Source organism: Argiope bruennichi, chromosome 6 (genome assembly GCF_947563725.1).
Source record: "Argiope bruennichi chromosome 6, qqArgBrue1.1, whole genome shotgun sequence".
NCBI lineage: Eukaryota > Metazoa > Arthropoda > Arachnida > Araneae > Araneidae > Argiope > Argiope bruennichi.
Window position 1 is genome coordinate 29,439,129 of NC_079156.1, and position 18,064 is coordinate 29,457,192.

Consider the following 18,064-nt stretch of genomic DNA (forward strand, 5'->3'; position numbering starts at 1 on the left):
AGATGCTCATTTTATTATCTATGTTCGAATTTGTGATAATATGTCAGTAGTAGAAGAACTACTTTTCTGCAAACCAATAGAACTCAAAACAAGAGCGCTCGCATTATTTGCTATTTTAAAGGATTTTATGAACGAGGCAAACATAGAATGGAAAAATTGAGTCAGAATATGCACCAATGTTCGGAAGATTCCAAGGTATACAAGTACTTGTAAAACAAAAATTGCCTCAGTGCACACATTGCAAGACATATTACCTGATCCACAGAGAAGCTTTGGCTTCGAAAGCTATGAGTCCTTGTCTGAATATTGTGTTTACTATGGTCGTAACCGTAGTAAATTATATAAAAATGAGACCCCTGAAATCGAGAATTTTTCCAGCACTTTGTAAAGACATGGGCTGAGTACATTCAGCGTTACTATTTTATTGCAAGGCAAGATGGTCATCACGTGGGAAATTTTTGCAACTTGTTTATGAATAAATAGAAGAAATCACCATTTTCCTAGAAGAAGAAAACAGACAGGAGGCTGAGAATTTTCGCGATGGTTTATTTGTGATGAAATTGAGGTACTTGGTCGACATATTCGATAAATTAAATAGCTTGAATCTTCAACTCCAAGGAGCAAATACACATATGTTGGATACGAGTGATAAAGTTAATGCTTTTTGTTGAAAATTGGAATTGTGGAGCAGAAGTTTAAAGCAAATAAACCTATCAATGCTCGCAAATATGGATGATTGTACTAAAACTTACAAGACTGAACATGTAAAAGTTGTTTTTGCAACCACTAAAAATCTTTTAGCTATTCTAGCAAGGAATTTTAAAAAGTATATTCTTGCTGAAGACAAACTGATAGCAAGTTACGAAGGACTCTCAATTGATGAAGAAGAAAAATTCATAGACTTCACGACAAGTAGCGAAACTAAAAGACAATTGACCATTTAGCAATAAATCACTTTTTGAATTTTGGGCAGGAGTAAGGATGATTTTTCTGCACTAAAAACAAGGGTATTTCACATTCTATTACCATTTTCAACATCCTACCTTTGTGAAACTTGATTTTTCTGCTGTGGCTTCTTTGACGACAAAATTTAGAAACAAAACTGAGAGTGGCTATTTCTAATACTAAGCCTTCCTTCAAAAAACTTTGCTCTGCAAGACAGGCCCAAGAAAGTCACTAATAATTGTTAAATTTGTCTTTAATTTAGTATGTTTTGATTAAGTAAGTTTTGATTTAGTAAGTTGTTTTACTTTAATAAGTTATTAAATATGTCGAAATGTATTTTGTTTTCTATGTGTATGTGTGCTTTCCTTTCAGTCAGTTAATCAATTTTTTAAAATATTATTTTATTTTGGATATTCCCGCGCTCCCCTAGGGGGGGGCGAGGCCCACAGGTTGAGAATCGCTGTTTTACAATTATATTTTTAACACATTGTAAAAATCTCATCATAGAAATCATGCTTTAAATCATAAAGGGACTCGTATACTTATCTCTTAATGAGTGAGTAAGAATCGGTTTGAAATCGGCTAATTCACAGCACCCTGAAATAATATATACATTCATTCTTTAAATCGATGTAAATATTCTTATAATTTACAATTTTATTTAATACATGCTAAAAATCTCTTCAAAAAATCATGTTTTAAATATTAAAGAGACTCGCATACTGATATGCTCAAAAGTGGGTAATATTGAGATTGCACTTTAATAATCTTTTATAATAAAATACAATGTTTACACTATTTGCCTCAATATGCTTGGAAAATAAACAAAATTTAGTCCTTCTATAGATGAAAGTAAGAAATATCCACAAGAATAAAGAAGAAATGGATAGTTAGTTTGATAAATAAGCACTACAGTAACCTAAGGGAAACTCAACACCTGTTTTCTGTTTCAAAACATGCATATTTTATTTGATCGTGTTGAAAGTATTTGAGCTTTTGATCATGCTGCATCTGGAGAGCATTCTTTATTTAAATATTCTTGAGCTACTATTTCTGATTTTTTTTTATCTGGGCTTTCTATGTCTAGTTTTCAATTAAATTTTCCTGAATATTAGTTAGGATTTTTCAAATTTGAATAATACAGTATTTAGCTATTGTTCGAAACTTAACTTTCACGTTAGTTTCATATTAAATTTTTGGCGAAATTCGTTATTTTACAATATGTTATTTGGCTAAGATAGTTTAAAAAAAATTCCAATGCATTTCGATGAAAACCAGAACTTGTTCTTGTACTTTAGTCTTGCATTAATATCAATTTTTTATGTTTTATTTTAGTTTAAATAAGATTTTTTAAAAAGTTTGAAATCTTTCAAGACTTTTAAAAAATTCTCTTTTCGAATGTTACACAAGGTCGAATTGTAAAGTAAGGATACATATAATATTTTTGCATATTTTCCGGATATGCGGATATTTAGAGTTATCTATTTGTTTTCGAGCGGGTCGGAGTAATTTGTTTGTGGTTCTCCCGATAACATTTCAAACTTTAGTTGAAATCTAATAAATTCATTCTGGTTATGTTTTAAAGAGTTCATTCTAGTTATAAAATTGGTGAGGTGTATAATGCAAGATCAAGTGGAATTTAAATGTAAAATAAAATCATTCATGAAATTGGGCTTCATTAAGTTTTAGGTTTCATTAAATTATCATACAGATGTATACTATGTCCTCTATATTATTTTTGCTTTCTGCTATTCGATGATAATCCTTGAAATTGTTAAAATAAAAATTCAAGAAAATTTACAATTGCAATGATTAAAACCTTCGAAAAATTATGATATTCAAATCTTAATTGTATAGGTTATATGTTTCTTTCGTATAATATTTATTCTATAGTTGTTCTCTCATGAATTGTTAAATAGCTGTTCGTGAAAAAATTAGTGATCTAAAATAAGGAATGAACTCGGATGGTGCTTTTCACTCACCATTCAAGGCGGGGCATCATTTTGATATCTTATTTATTTATTTCTTTAATTTTAATTGTTAAAAATACCTAAAGAATGGTGAAAAGACGTAGATTCATTTTTACTGTGAAATTCAACTTTAAAAAATTGTATGTATTTATTTTTTGGTGTAATAAACAAGTACATTTATTAAGTGAATAATTATGCATCTAATTACTTTTCCGAGTGCAAAGAGTTAAGTGAGTTTACTTTCTTTCGAATCGCTAAGAAACATATTTCAAATTTTTTAAAAAAATGCTATTAAAGTTTTAAGAAAAAGGAATTTTGGAACATAATTTCCATTCTTCTTTTCATTCATTGGTACCAAGTTTATAATATCACAATTATAAATATTTGTGAAAATCTTGATCACGATAATAAAAGTTTGAAAGGCAACAATTGCATTTTCTTTACTTAGAACTACCGTTGATTAATCAAACAGAGATAGAAATTCTCGCATAAAAATTCTAGTATCAAAAAACATTTTTTTATATAATTCTGAAGGGGGAAAAAAGTATTTATTTTCCATGAGAGGCATTTAAGAAAATTACTCTCCTCCAAAGAAGAAACACCTGACCTCATCGAATACTTGGTGCCAAAAATGCGTATTAATTATTCAAAAATTCGGGAGTTTGTTTAAAATATGCTTCGCTTGATTGAAGGAAGATTGGCTTTGAAACTCTGGAGTTTGAGGAAGCAAGAGGGGGCTGCAACAAATAGAATGCCTGAAGCTCATCTGCCACATTTTTTCTCTTATTCCTTGGCTTAACTAAGGTCGTTATGAATGCACGTTAAAAAAAATAACGAAAGGCTAATGTAAAGTGAATAGTTTTAAAATTACATTAAGGCATTAAGTCGCAAGATGGACGAGCTTATATTTTTAAATATTTCCTGGCTTTAGAGGTGAGGTACTGAGGCGAGTTTGCTGGAATTGTGTATTATCATTAAATGAGAAGTTTAAAATTACTTCATGTCGAAATGCTTCTTAATCATATTTTGCCTAAGGTTACATTAAATTGACAGTAAATAACCAAAATTTTATGAAAGCGTTTGATCTTCAGTTTTTCCCCCCTCAATCTAAACGCCTTTAGTAACAGAAGATATTAAAGATGTAGCAAGTCATTAATATAAATAACATTTTGAGAATAACTTTTTGTTTGAATATTATTTTCTAAGGAATTTTACGTTTTTGTTGGAAAAAGGGGATAAATTGATTAATCTTAGGCTTCTATAATGACATTATCAAATTCAAATATTTGTACAATAATTACAAAATAAATTTAAACAGCATGATGTAAATCAATGGTTAATTAGATGCAGAATGCCTATCAGATTACATTTGAAAGCGTAGGAATAAGAAACAAACTTTTAAATAAACTGTAATTTACATCTAATTAATTATACATGTAAATATATGATGTAAATATGTAATTAATTAGTTGCATGATAATTGTCGACATGTTTGAAATCATATGATTATGAAATCTACTTAGAATTCGCTTGTGTCATTCAAAATAATCTAAGATTTAGAAATGTTTTTATATGATCATTCATGCCATGATGACCATCAGTGAAAATTCTTAAATGTGTTTCTGTTTGGGAAATGACGGAAACATACTTTTATCTGATTTAATGTGGATTTTATAATAAAACGAAACCTTTTCTATAAAACAAAGAAGCTGTATATTCCGGATATTTACAGTTTCGTATTTTATAATGTTTTTTTTTTCTTTGTCCTTAATTTCATTTTCAGACAAAATATATTTTAATTTAAAATATTATAAATATCTTTTCACACACACAAAAAATATTTTATATTTATTTTCTATTCTTTTTTGTTTCGTATTTCAAAATATTTCCCTATAAAACTCAAATCAATATTATCTTTTGCTTCAAAATAAAATAAAAGATATAAATGCTTTTATCAACACGGAAACAAGCATGCTCATTGCAGTGAACAAAAAAATAGATTTTCTTAGAAATTTATTTATTAAAATATAAAATCCTTTATTTATTTGCATACATAAGTGCTAATATAACAACAATTTAGAATTATTCGAAATGTTATATAGGGATTACATGTGAATATATTAGTACATCTGTATCAAATCTGATCGCTCTAAGTCTAAAGATCTGATTTACAATGTTCCATCAAACGCAAGGTCATCTCATGCTCCTGAACTGTCTCAAAAATGTAGAAAGGCTGCATTTGTAAATAGCAACGTCTCTCTGTAAGTTCAGCCCATTGTCACCATTTATTTTAGGTAATTTAGGCATTTGAAAGGAATAATTCTCGAGAACTTTAGATTTCGTCCGGAGAAAATTTTTTTAAATATAAATAAAAAAAATGTATACAAAAACTATATCAGTTCTAGATTCGAACTGAGTACCTCAAGCGAGTTAAACGACCAGCAGTTTTATCCACCAGGCCACACTTCTCACGGTAGAGCGCGAGATGTAAGATTCCAAATAAGGTTGGCAGTTTTTGTTATTATTAATTGTGGTATTCGGGTGTAAAAGCACAATGCTAAGAATGGTAGATTTTTTTGCGCATGTGCGAGAAGTTGATAAATGAAAGACCATTAATTTTATAGATATTTTAAAGTAAAAATTTATTCAACTTTGCATGTACAAGGGAATAATGCTTGAGAACTTTATATTTCTTCCTTAGAAATAAAAAATTAAAAATAAATAAAAAAAAATATATAAAAACTTCATATCAACTCGAGAACCTCAAGCAAGTTAAACGACCAGCCTTCTATCAACCAGGATACACTTCTCACGGTAGAGCGTGAGATGTAAGATTCCAAATACGGTTGGCAGTTATTGTTATTAATAATTGTGGAATTCGAGTGTAAAAGCACAATGCTAAGAATGGTAGATATGTTTGCGCATGTACGAGAACTTGATAAATGAAAGACCATTAATTTTATAGATATTTTAAAGTAAAATTTTATTCAACGTTGCATGTGTAAAGGAATAATGCTTGAGAACTTTATATTTCGTCCGTAGAAATAAAAATTTAAAAATAAATTAAAAAAATAAAAAAAATATATATATAAAAACTTCGTATCATATCGAGATTCGAACTGAGGACCTCAAAAGCGTTAACGACCAGCCGTTCTATCCATCAGGCCACACCTCGCAGGATATAGGGCGAGATGTAAGATTCGAAATATGGTTAGCAGTTTTTATTACTAATAATTGTGAAATTCTGGTGTAAAAGCACAATGCTAAGAATGGTAGATAAGTTTGAGCATGTGCGAGAACTTGATAAATGAAAGACAATAATTTTATAGATATTTTAAAGTAAAATTTTATTCAACGTTGCATGTGTAAAGGAATAATGCTTGAGAACTTTATATTTCGTCCGTAGAAATAAAAATTTAAAAATAAATTAAAAAAATAAAAAATATATATATATAAAAACTTCGTATTATATCGAGATTCGAACTGAGGACCTCAAAAGCGTTAACGACCAGCCGTTCTATCCATCAGGCCACACCTCGCAGGATATAGGGCGAGATGTAAGATTCCAAATATGGTTGGCAGATTTTATTAATAATAATTGTGAAATTCGGGTGTAAAAGCACAATGCTAAGAATGGTAGATATGTTTGCGCATGTGCGAGAACTTGATAAATGAAAGACCATTAATTTTATAGATTATTTAAAGTAAAATTTTATTCAACTTTGCATGTACAAGGGAATAATGCTTGGGAACTTTAAATTTCGTCCTTAGAAGTAAAAATTTAAAAATAAATAAAAAAATGTATATAAAAACTACGTATCATCTCGAGATTCCAACTGAGGACCTCAAAAGCATTAAACGACCCGCCGTTCTATCCATCAGGCCACAACTCGCATGTTTCAGTGTGAGATGTAAGATTCCAAATACGGTTGGCAGATTTTATTATTAATAATTGTGAAATTCGGGTGTAAAAGCACAATGCTAAGAATGGTAGATATGTTTGCGCATGTGCGAGAACTTGATAAATGAAAGACAATAAATTTTATAGATATTTTAAAGTAAAATTTTATTCAACGTTGCATGTGAAGGGAATAATCCTTGAGAACTTTATACTTTGTCCGGAGCAATAAAAATTTGAAAATAAATAAAAGAACAAAAAAATGTATATGGAAACTACGTATCTGCTCGAGATTCGAACTGAGGACCTCAAACGAGTTAAACGACCAGCCTATCTTTCCACCAAGCCAAGCCTCGCACGTCATTGAGAGAGTTGTGAGATTCCAAATACGGTTGTCAGTTTTTATTATTAATATTTGTGATATTCGGGTGTAAAAGCACAATGCTAAAAATTGTAGATATGTTTGCGCATGAGCGAGATCTTGATAAATGAAAGACAATTAATTTTATAGATATTATAAGTAAAATTTTATTCAACGTTGCATGTGGAAAGGAATAATTGTCGAGAACTTTAGATTTCGTCCGGAGAAAAAAATTTTATATATAAATAAAAAAAAAATGTATACAAAAACTGTATCATCTCTAGATTCGAACTGAGGACCTCAAAAGAGTTAAACGACTAGCCGTTCTATCCATCATGCCACACCTCACACGGTATAGTTTGAGATGTAAGATTACAGATATGGTTGGCAGTTTTTATTATTAGTAATTGTGAAATTCGGGTGTAAAAGCACAATGCTAAGAATGGTAGATATGTTTGCGCATGTGCGAGAACTTGATAAATAAAAGACCATTAATTTTATAGATATTTTAAAGTAAAATTTTTATTCAACGTTGCATGTGCAAGGGAATAATGCTTGAGAACTTTATATTTCATCCTTAGAAATAAAAATTTAAAAATAAATAAAAAAATGTATATAAAAACTACTTATTATCTCGAGATTCGAACTGAGAACACCAAAAGTTTCAAACGACCAGCCGTTCTATCCATCAGGCCACAACTCGCACGTTATAGTGTGAGATGTAAGATTCCAAATATGGTTGGCAGATTTTATTATTAATTGTGAAATTCGGGTGTAAAATCACAATGCTAAGAATGGTAGATATGTTTGCGCATGTACGGGAACTTGATAAATGAAAGACCATTAATTTTATAGATATTTTAAAGTAAATTCTTATTCAACTTTGCATGTGCAAGGAAATAATCGTTGAGAACTTTAGATTTCATACGAAGAAAACAATTTTAAAAATAAATTAAAAAAATGTATATAAAAATTATGTATCAGCTCTAGATTGGAACTGAGGACCTCAAATGAGTTAAAAGACCAGCCGTTCTATCCACCATGCCAAGCCTCGCATGGTGTCGAGAGAGTTGTAAGATTCCAAATACGGTTGGCAGTTTTGGTCATTAATAATTGTGGAATTCGGGTGTAAAAGCACAATGCTAAGAATGGTAGATATGTTTGCGCATGTGCGAGATCTTGATAAATGAAAGACCATTAATTTTATATATATTTTAAAGTAAAAATTTATTCAACGTTGCATGTGCAAGTCAATAATCCTTGAGAATTTTAGATTTCATTCGAAGAATAAATTTTAAATATAAATTAAAAAAATGTATATAAAAATTTTGTATGAGCTCTAGATTTGAACTGAGGATCTCAAATGAGTTAAAGGACCAGCCGTTCTATTCATCAAGCCACGCCTCGCTCGGTGTCGAGAGAGTTGTAAGATTCCAAATACTGTTGGCAGTTTTTGTTAATAATTGTGGAACTCGGGTGTAAAAGCACAATGCTAAGAATTGTAGATATGTTTGCGCATGTGCGAGATCTTGATGAATGAAAGACCATTAATTTTATAGATATTTTAAAGTAAAAATTTATTCAACGTTAGGGGAAAGGGAAAAAGTCCTATTGATCACAAGCAGAGAGTTTCCTATTTATATTTCCCTATCCCATCGCATGATTACGACTATCGCTGGAAGATATACGCGGCTTGTTTCATCGTACGAAAACAAGTCATCTTTCGCACTAAGTCGCCACAGAAAAATATTTATTCAGGGAAAAAACTCTATCAGAAAAAGGATTAATATCCTTCATTTAAATAACTATTTCTAAACACATGTGGAGACTTGAATATGTTTTTCCTACACCACTGTTTTTTAATATTTGCAGTTTTATTTTGTTTACTGCTTCTATCATCTTTAAAAGCTTTAGTTTTAAATATATATAAAAAAAAAATTAGAATTAGAATTATTTTATTTGATTGTTCATCAAATTTTAAATTGATAGTTTTTTAACAATCTCTTTTGAAAACTACTGGCGAAATATTTTGATTCGCTAATCTTGATTGTGATTATTGTAGATTTCAAATCAAAATGTTCTCTAAATTTAATTTAATTGACTTAACGTTAAAAAAAATGCAAGGTCGCTGGAAAGTATACGATTTTATGCAAAAATGAAAGGTAATAAATCATTCTGAAAAAATGTTTTTAAATGATATTTGGATAACCATTAGAGATTTTTTATTTGCTTGAAAATTTCGTTCCAAGTAGTGATAATAATTGTTAAATTTGTTACTTATTGTATAATAACCATTTGTTATAATTTGAATTTTAATGCAGTTGTACATCTTATAGGATTCTTATTAGTTATTATTTTATTGTAAAATCGAATCTGTCTTTTCTTTATTTTTATGAACGCAAAAGAATATATACATTCAAATTATTGGCAATGTAGCAAGAAATTTAATCCCTTGAAAAATTGTGAAAAAAGTTCAAAGCCTACGTCCTCTTAAAGTAAACTTTCAGAATAAGACTATCAATGAAAAAAATAAAAGCAATTTAATACAGTAAAAATCTTATTTTTCTGGAGATTTCGAGAAGCAAACATAGTATTCGCAACATTTTAGTGAATACTATGGAGAAATGTGGTATAATAAAAATGCAGTGTAAATAATTATGATTTTAATTCATTAATGGTGATAAAATATGCTAACAATACTTTTTTTTCGACACTATGAAATCAAATCAGTTCTACCTTTTCTTAAAAATAGACACAAACACACAAAATAGATACAAATATTTTAATAGCAGAACTAGAAATAAATCCACCCCATATAAAAATTATACAAAAATATACATGTTTGTTTTTGTTTCTTTCAAGAATTAAATCTTTCTCCCTAATTTCAAGAAATAATTTTAGAATTCAATGTAATAAAAGTGTTTTAATAAATTTAAACATTTTAAAAAAATTCATGAGAATGAAAACATTTAATTATTAACAACTAGAACTTTATCAAAGCAAAAATTGCAAATATTTTTTATGTAAGTTTTGTGCAATGTCATAAGAAACACAATTACCAATTTCCACTCAGATTTGCTACGTTTTGAAACTACAAGGTAATTTTAATTTTTCTGAGAAATCGAAAAAAAGCAGGATCTATTTTCCTCCCAAAGCGAAAATTCGGCGCGTAAAGCAATTGCTTTCAGATGGCTGAGAATTAATTAGTATTCCTAATGGGTGGAAAACCTGCAGAAAGGGAAAGTAATATCTTTGCTCAATTTGTGACACTTAAAAGTAATAAACAATGTAGGAAATGTAGAAATTCAATTTTAAAAGAATCGTATTTCAGAGCAATGCATACATATATATTATGTCATCCATCCTTAAAAATAAGATTTAAAACAGACATTTTAAGAAAAAAAATTGTTTATATGTTTTTCAAAATACTTCGTAAAGAATAAAAAAAAAACCTATAAAAGGAATATAAAATTAGTTATGCTTAGAATAATCCATTCATCTAACGATTCTTTCTAATTGTATAGAAGAAATGAATGGTTTCATTTACAAAGATCTATGAAATCACATCCATAAAAATATGTATTTTGTATGAGAAATATTTACACGACAACATTTTTTTCAACATATATTTAACAAAAAAGAATATAAGACCTCTTTGTTGTATAATACACGTAAAATAATCAAATTAAAAAAAAAATCTTTCACTTTATTAATATAATATTAATCCTTATCAGGTTAATGTACCATGAAACCTCATGATAAAAACTAACAATGCTTCGTTATTAAAAACAGCAGAAATGAGATAGAATTATCAAGAACTGCAATTACAAATTCAAGTAAAATGAATTGCAAGTTTCCTCAGTATTGATATTTTTACCTTAAAATACTGAAAAATGTATTGAAAAAAAATATATTTTATTCATAATGCTTAAAGGTTTATACACGATCGATCATTCTTAGGTGAATGTATTAAAAAGATATCGAAGGAGTCAGTCGATTTCAATGTTATGTACGATATTAAAGTAAAATCTTAAAGTTGGCAATAGACAAATATGTTATCCATCCCCTTAACGCGAATAAAGAGAAATCTGTGAATGGGTTGAAAAGTGAATGGACAGGAAATTCTTGGAATTATCGTATCATCGAATTGCGTATCACTGAAATTTATCAGAGCGGTGACTTCACTGGAAAGTGTGAGACTGCATTGGAAAATGTGAAGTTACCGCTCCACTTCATGGGAGTGACCTTTACTTTCCTTATTCGCATTTGAAGATGCACTATTCTATAAAGATCATTTTTAATTGCTTATGACTGATTGCATATATTCTGTTTACTGATGGCACCATCTATTGGTAGAATATGGAACTAATTAAACATTTTAAAGAAATGACATATATTTAATTCAAATTTTTCAGAAAATGGTTTACTCCAATAAAGAAATCAAATAGTTTTGAAAAAAAAAAATCAAATTTGAGAAGTAAGCTGAAATAGATAAATTAATTCAATCACGTTGCTTAAATTAGTAAATTAAATATTAATTACAACTAATAAATTTTATATTTAATACAAATTAATAATAGGATTGAAATAACAGATATTTGAAACAAATAATTAAAAATAAGAATAGCAAAATTATTTGTTATTCAAAAAATCGTGGATTATGCATCTCTATTCATCTGTCCATAAGATGTTAAAGAATCGGTAGGGATCTCATCCCGCATATGCTTCTTTCTTTACGGTATTCGACTGTAAAAGTTTATGGCAAGACTGTAATTTCTATGTATACTGATGAAGAATGTTACGCATCGAGGATAGTGGACGCCCAAGCGTCTGCCAGCTTCCCGTGCACTGATAATTTCCTGCAGTAGATTTTGACGTTAATTTTTTTCCTTCTGGCTGCAACGAGCGTCGAGTACAGTCGTCTGAGTCTGAGAAAAAACATTTTATTTATGTTTGAGGAAAAGTAAGGAAAAAATAAAACTTTTACCATCCTATCTTGTTAGGATTCTAGGAATCAATTTAGATTGCTAAACAGGTTAAAACTATGCTGCTAGTTTACAAAGAAGAGAGAAAGGCTTAGTTGATTAAGAGATAGGTACGATATTGGTTATTCCAGAATTGATCCTTGAAAACCCAAAATTGCTCATTTCTAAGTGATAATACGACATTGTACTATTATATTTAGAGAAAAGCAGTTTTGAATATTACCAAATTGTAAATTAAATTAAATTTCACCTCAAATAAGAAATATAGCAACCATGGAAAAAAAAAGGAATGTGAGGCAAAAATAATCTTGTCATATTTCTGAAAATAAAAATGTAACCTTCCATTATTCTTAAATAAGTAAAACATAAAATTTTTCCGTCAGATTTTTCAGATTGTCAAAGGGAAAAAAAGTGAATAAAAGAATTTTTTAAAAATTGTGGCAAACTTTGTTTTAAAACAACTCATCTATATTCTTTAAAAGAAGGGGGGATAGTTTTTGTATTGGCGATATATGAAATAAATCACTGACACCAATAATTTTCATTTAGTTTGCTTTATACTAAAACCTTTCAAAGTTTAGAACTTTAAACTTTACAAATTATTTTAGAACATAACCTAATGATTATTTTTTTTCAACATAACATTCTATGAAATATCATTAGCAATCAATTAAGTAAATCATTAATAATCATGTAACTTGCTATGTTAATTATTCTAGATGTATAAAGTCGGAAAAGATTTTTAAAAACTTGTGCCACTGATTATGAACCAAAATATACTTTCTTCATTCGGATATTTTTTAAAGATGTAATTTGACCAAAAAACTTTTCAAGTTAAAAATTCTAATATACAAATTCACGAAAAGTTTTAGAATCATATCCAATGACTGTTTTTATTTCTCTAACAAATCACTCTGCAGATTATCATCAATAATTATTTAGACACTTCATCAAGATTCTTGTAACTTAATCAATAACATTTATTACAACTCTCTTGCAACATAATGAAATATATATTAGAAATTTGTTTCAAATCTTTATAAAAATTTATTTTTCTTATTCTGCTTTTGCAGATTACTTCATGCATGCATGCCCAAACTCAGAAATTGAATTTCTTTTGCATTCAAAAGTATTTTCAGTTGTTATGCCTATTGAATATTTATTTTAAACGTCGACAAGAAATAAATAAACATTTCAAAAATAATAAACATATTAAGTACTTTTTATACTGAATAATTCCTTCAATTCATAACCACTAAATAATTAAATATTTTAAAAATTATAAATATATTTTTAAAACTATTTTGTTTTTCCAGAACTTTACGATTTCATTATATTTTCAGTATAATCATTTAACAATCAAAAAATCAGAAATTTAAAATTGAACATTATGACAAAAAATATATAACTAATTTAAAAACTCATTAACTGCTACCATTAGCGGGGAAAAAAATTTAAATTTCATATCTAAGAATATCTTCACTTTCTTTGCCGAATGAAGGTAAAGTTTTAGAAATTAAATGTGGTTACTATTAAAATAAAATGTAATATGAAACTGAAAAATTTATATTATTACAAAAATAAATTATAAATTGCAAAATTTCTAATTAATTTAATTTTTATTTCAGTTTATTAGAAAAGGAAAAATTAGTAAATGAAAATGAGAAAAAGGCAGTTACTCATTTTTTCCAAACTCAGAAATTGAATTATAGAATATGTATCAAACAATTCGATTAAGATAATAAAAACGAATAGAATATAATGATGACCATGAAACATTACTTGTTTTCAATTTGTATCAAAATTTCTGTTCTAGTTTTCATTACATATATCAGCAGAATATTAAATATACACACACACAAACACACACACACACACACAAAAAAAGAAGATTTATTAATGCTTTATATTAAAATTGCTACATTTAAGATATTTTTATATGTCTTCACATCATATTCCAAAAAGTGTATGCCAGAAGAAATCTAAATTTCAGATACTTAATTTAGTAAGTAGATGCATGCACTATTACAAATTAAATAACAACTTCAAAAATTTTTAAAAAAAATCTTAATACATTAAAATTTCTGTACCATTATTTCCTCACATAATTTAGTAGAAAAATACACCTACATAGATTCATGCTTCAAGAGATTTTGTACTACACCTACATCTAAATGATGAGGAAGTCGAGGAATACAACGCGAGTCCCAAACAGTGTTGGGAGTCAGAAGATCCTGTTAAATGCAAAAAAGGTTTAGATGAGGAATTCAAGATAAAAGTGTCTGAAAGAATGAAATCTCGTATTACTATCTCTGGATTTACTTTAGAAATGTATAAAGCCACCATTTCTTTTCTTATGCATGTTATTAATTGTTTTTCAAAACATGCTGGTCTCCCGGGCGTGCAGTGCAAAAATGATTTTAAGCAGAATTGTACCTCGCTTAGCATTCATGAATTATTAGATTATGATTTTATAAATAAGAACAAAGGTGATGTTCCTCATGCATACCAACATGTGCTCAATGATAACACAAATGCATATAGGGATGTTCCTCGTGTATCTGAAGACATTACATTCGACAGCTGAACTTCCATGAGAGATACATACAAAGACTACATTCGAAACTAAAATTAGTGATGCATATAAATATTTAAACGTAACATTTAAATAACGATTTATTTTATACACTAATACCTTAAGCTCTCATAATAAATATGCATTTTTCTGTAATTTGCTGACTTTTTCTGGATTTCTTCTAATACTGGGTTAATTTATCCTAAAAGTCAAAGCAGAAAGAGAGCCAAGTCATTTGGACAATCAATGCACTAGACCATTGGGATTTTGATTCCCAGCTTTATTTACCATTACAATATACAATATCATTAAAAAATTATTATTACATACAAAAAAATAAAATAAACAAATTGAAAAGAATATAAAAAAACACATCATTAACATATATATGTAAATGAAAAAAACATGAAATTCATTGTTAACAGCATAAAAGTACAGATTACTTGAACACACATACAAAAGTCATCACACAAATATGGAAAATGGTCAAGAGTTCACAGTTACATTGTAAGAAACAATTTAAATACTACAATCCTTCTTCGAAGACTTTAGGTACGTCATACTCTCTTCTCGCCTGGACTTGCCCACAAATTTTAAAATATCCAAGTACAAAGATGAATAACACTCGCTTAAGGTAATAAAATCCTCCTTTTTCTCCAGAACAGTAATATTTTTGTAGATAAACTCCAACGCAAATGTCTTCAATTCGTCGTCGTGTAGATATCCAAGAACTAGAACATTTAGTGCATTTTCGGTTGACAAGGAACTCTTCAGAAACTCAGAGCACTTCCTTTTCAGTTCCAAAAGTTGATATTTGTCACCCGCGAACAAAAGACCTTCCGCAGAATCAAAAGTCAGTTCTTCCGTTTCACCGGTGTAAATGTAAGATAGTAAAACTTTCAAATTCTGCGGGCTTGTATCGGTTATCTCCACTTGGTTGTTTAGATTCTCCGTCATGTATGTTGTGAACATAGCCCTAAAAACTGGAGATCTCGCAGACAGGATAGCCTTGTGAGCCGAAAAAGATTGAGCTCCGCATTTAAATTTGACGTCGGAGAGGGGAGCTCCTTCGTCAGCCCGCAAACGCTCATAATCACTTGATAATAGAAATAATGATTCCATATCTCTCTTTCCCAATGCAGAGGGAATTCTTAAATTGCCGCTTATGGAGAGTGGATCTCTGGAAAAATCGTCGTTATAAGCACCAAACTCTATAATAGCGGTCTTACAACCAGTATCCAGGAGTTGACCAAACTTTCGATTCAGCAAGCACTTTTCACCCCTGAATAGCTTAAATGCTCCACATAGGAAGATTTCCTCAGCCGTCGATTCTTATTCTAGTTTTAGAAATCCGGGCCTGGAATACGTCGAACCATACTGCGTCCACAAGCAGGTTGCCTTCCATTCTTCATTGATGTTATATCTAGGAACTAATTCCACATTTCTTCCTGGTAAACATTTTCGTCTTTCCAACAAATCAAAATGGAAAGTTAATTCGATCATTTTTTTAACTGATACTTTAGTCTTTGGAGACTGTTTTAAGATAGCGATCAGATTAACTGCTGCTTTCCGTGGAGTATGCACAATTTCTGCTGGGAAAATGCACCTTTATGAAGCAGGAAGAGGCACAAGGGAGATAAGGTGACAATAGAGATTCCTGAAAACGGCCAGTGAGTGGTGCAAATATCTCCCCTCCCAATGGCTCATAATGGATGGACTGCCTTCTATTGTAATGAAATGTGCCCTTTGAAGTTCACAGCTGAGGAAAAATGCCAGGTGATTCAAGCAGGAAAGACGGCGTTTAAACAATGCATGAAACTTGCATATGAGTGATAAATCGACATACTATATTTCCAAGCTTACTATATTTCATGAAATGAAAAGTTCTACAATCAATATACAAGAAAAAAATTTCAGATAACCAACAGAATGCAATTCAAACAAAAAATGCAAGAGAATCAGAAAGGTTTAAATTCTTGATAACAAGTTACCATTTTGTAAACTTTATTTTAAAGCTGATATAATACGCTGCCTCTTGAACTCTCTTTAATTATGTATTACATTTCAAGATTATTCTTTTAGCAATTACTTCCTTCTTATATATCATTCCAATACCATGAACAACGTTTAAGTATTCTTCAACTTTAAAAAATAACTATTTGATTGACTATAATGAAGTACCATATATTTTTCTGTTTGAACTTTTAAATTTAAACAAGAAGAAATAAAGCAAAACAGCAAAAAAACAAAGATGTCGAAATCCTTTAGCTTTCCATTTGTTAAATTCGTTGCATTTCAGGATAGAAACAAGTTGATATTTACAATAAAATCAATATTTAAAATGGAGAAGTTCCTATTGTCTCTTTGTATGTTATTTATATGAGAACAATCATGTTTAACTATCCTTCATACATTTTTGCGAAAATTTATTGAAAAACTGTTTATAAATTATTTTTTTAATATAATAATTTTTTTCAATTATTTTCATATATATTATATCAATTATTTTCATTTTATATTTTATTTTATTATATTTCAATTATTTTTAGATTTTCTTCACACATTTTTGTGAAAATTAATTGAAAAAAATTCATTTCTTATAAACTCAACGTGGAAATTGTTATGATAAATTCCATTTGTATTAAAAAGTTTATCCTTTTTCGCGAAATCTTGCATTTGTGGATAACATTTAACGTGTTGGAAGTTTTTCAAGAATTGATTCTTATCATTAGCATAACCAGCTGTCGAAAGAGAGATTGATTGATAATTTTATGACAGATACGCACATCCCTGTATGGATGAGTCATTCAATATTTTAATCAGTGATGAGTTTGCAATTAAATAACAAAAAGTGTAAATGTTTGCTTCCCTTATATTAATTGCGAGTGTACAGTAAACAAGATGTACAGATATATTCCTCCCCTTATTTATTACCTAAGATAAGTTCGATAAGCATGATTTATAGTGCCCTCAAAAGAATGCTATAACATTGGTAACATCCAACATGGCTATATATGACGCCATGTATTCTTATGTAAAGAACCGCATATTTCTTTATGAATGTGTGATGCGTTTAAGTAGAAGAATTCGTACTAACCGCACTCGCGACCATTTAGTTCAACGGAATCAATTGTTTCCCTAATGAAATATTTTTAAAATTCACATTTTAACAGAAGTGTAACTCATGTTATTTCAAAGTTCCGCGGCGACCTGGTTGTAAAAGTCTCATCTTTGGAACCGGAGGGTAATCAGGTGTAAGACCCGATTCCACCGAAGAACAGTCGTATAAGCGGGTCTATTGCATGTGTGATGTAAAAGTTTGGAGGTGAA

General features: G+C 29.2%; 1 protein-coding gene across 1 annotated transcript; it reads right to left on the reverse strand.

Annotated features, from left to right (window-relative positions):
- Positions 1–15,253: 15,253 nt before the first annotated feature.
- Positions 15,254–15,856, reverse strand: LOC129971692 (speckle-type POZ protein-like). The gene has a single exon (XM_056085669.1). The coding sequence runs from the start codon at positions 15,854–15,856 to the stop codon at positions 15,254–15,256; it is 603 nt and encodes a 200-aa protein (XP_055941644.1).
- Between the last annotated feature and the right edge of the window lie 2,208 nt (positions 15,857–18,064).

Excerpts from the sequence above, each read along its gene's own strand:
- LOC129971692 (XM_056085669.1), bottom strand. The coding sequence starts at position 15,856 with ATGGAATCATTATTTCTATTATCAAGTGATTATGAGCGTTTGCGGGCT.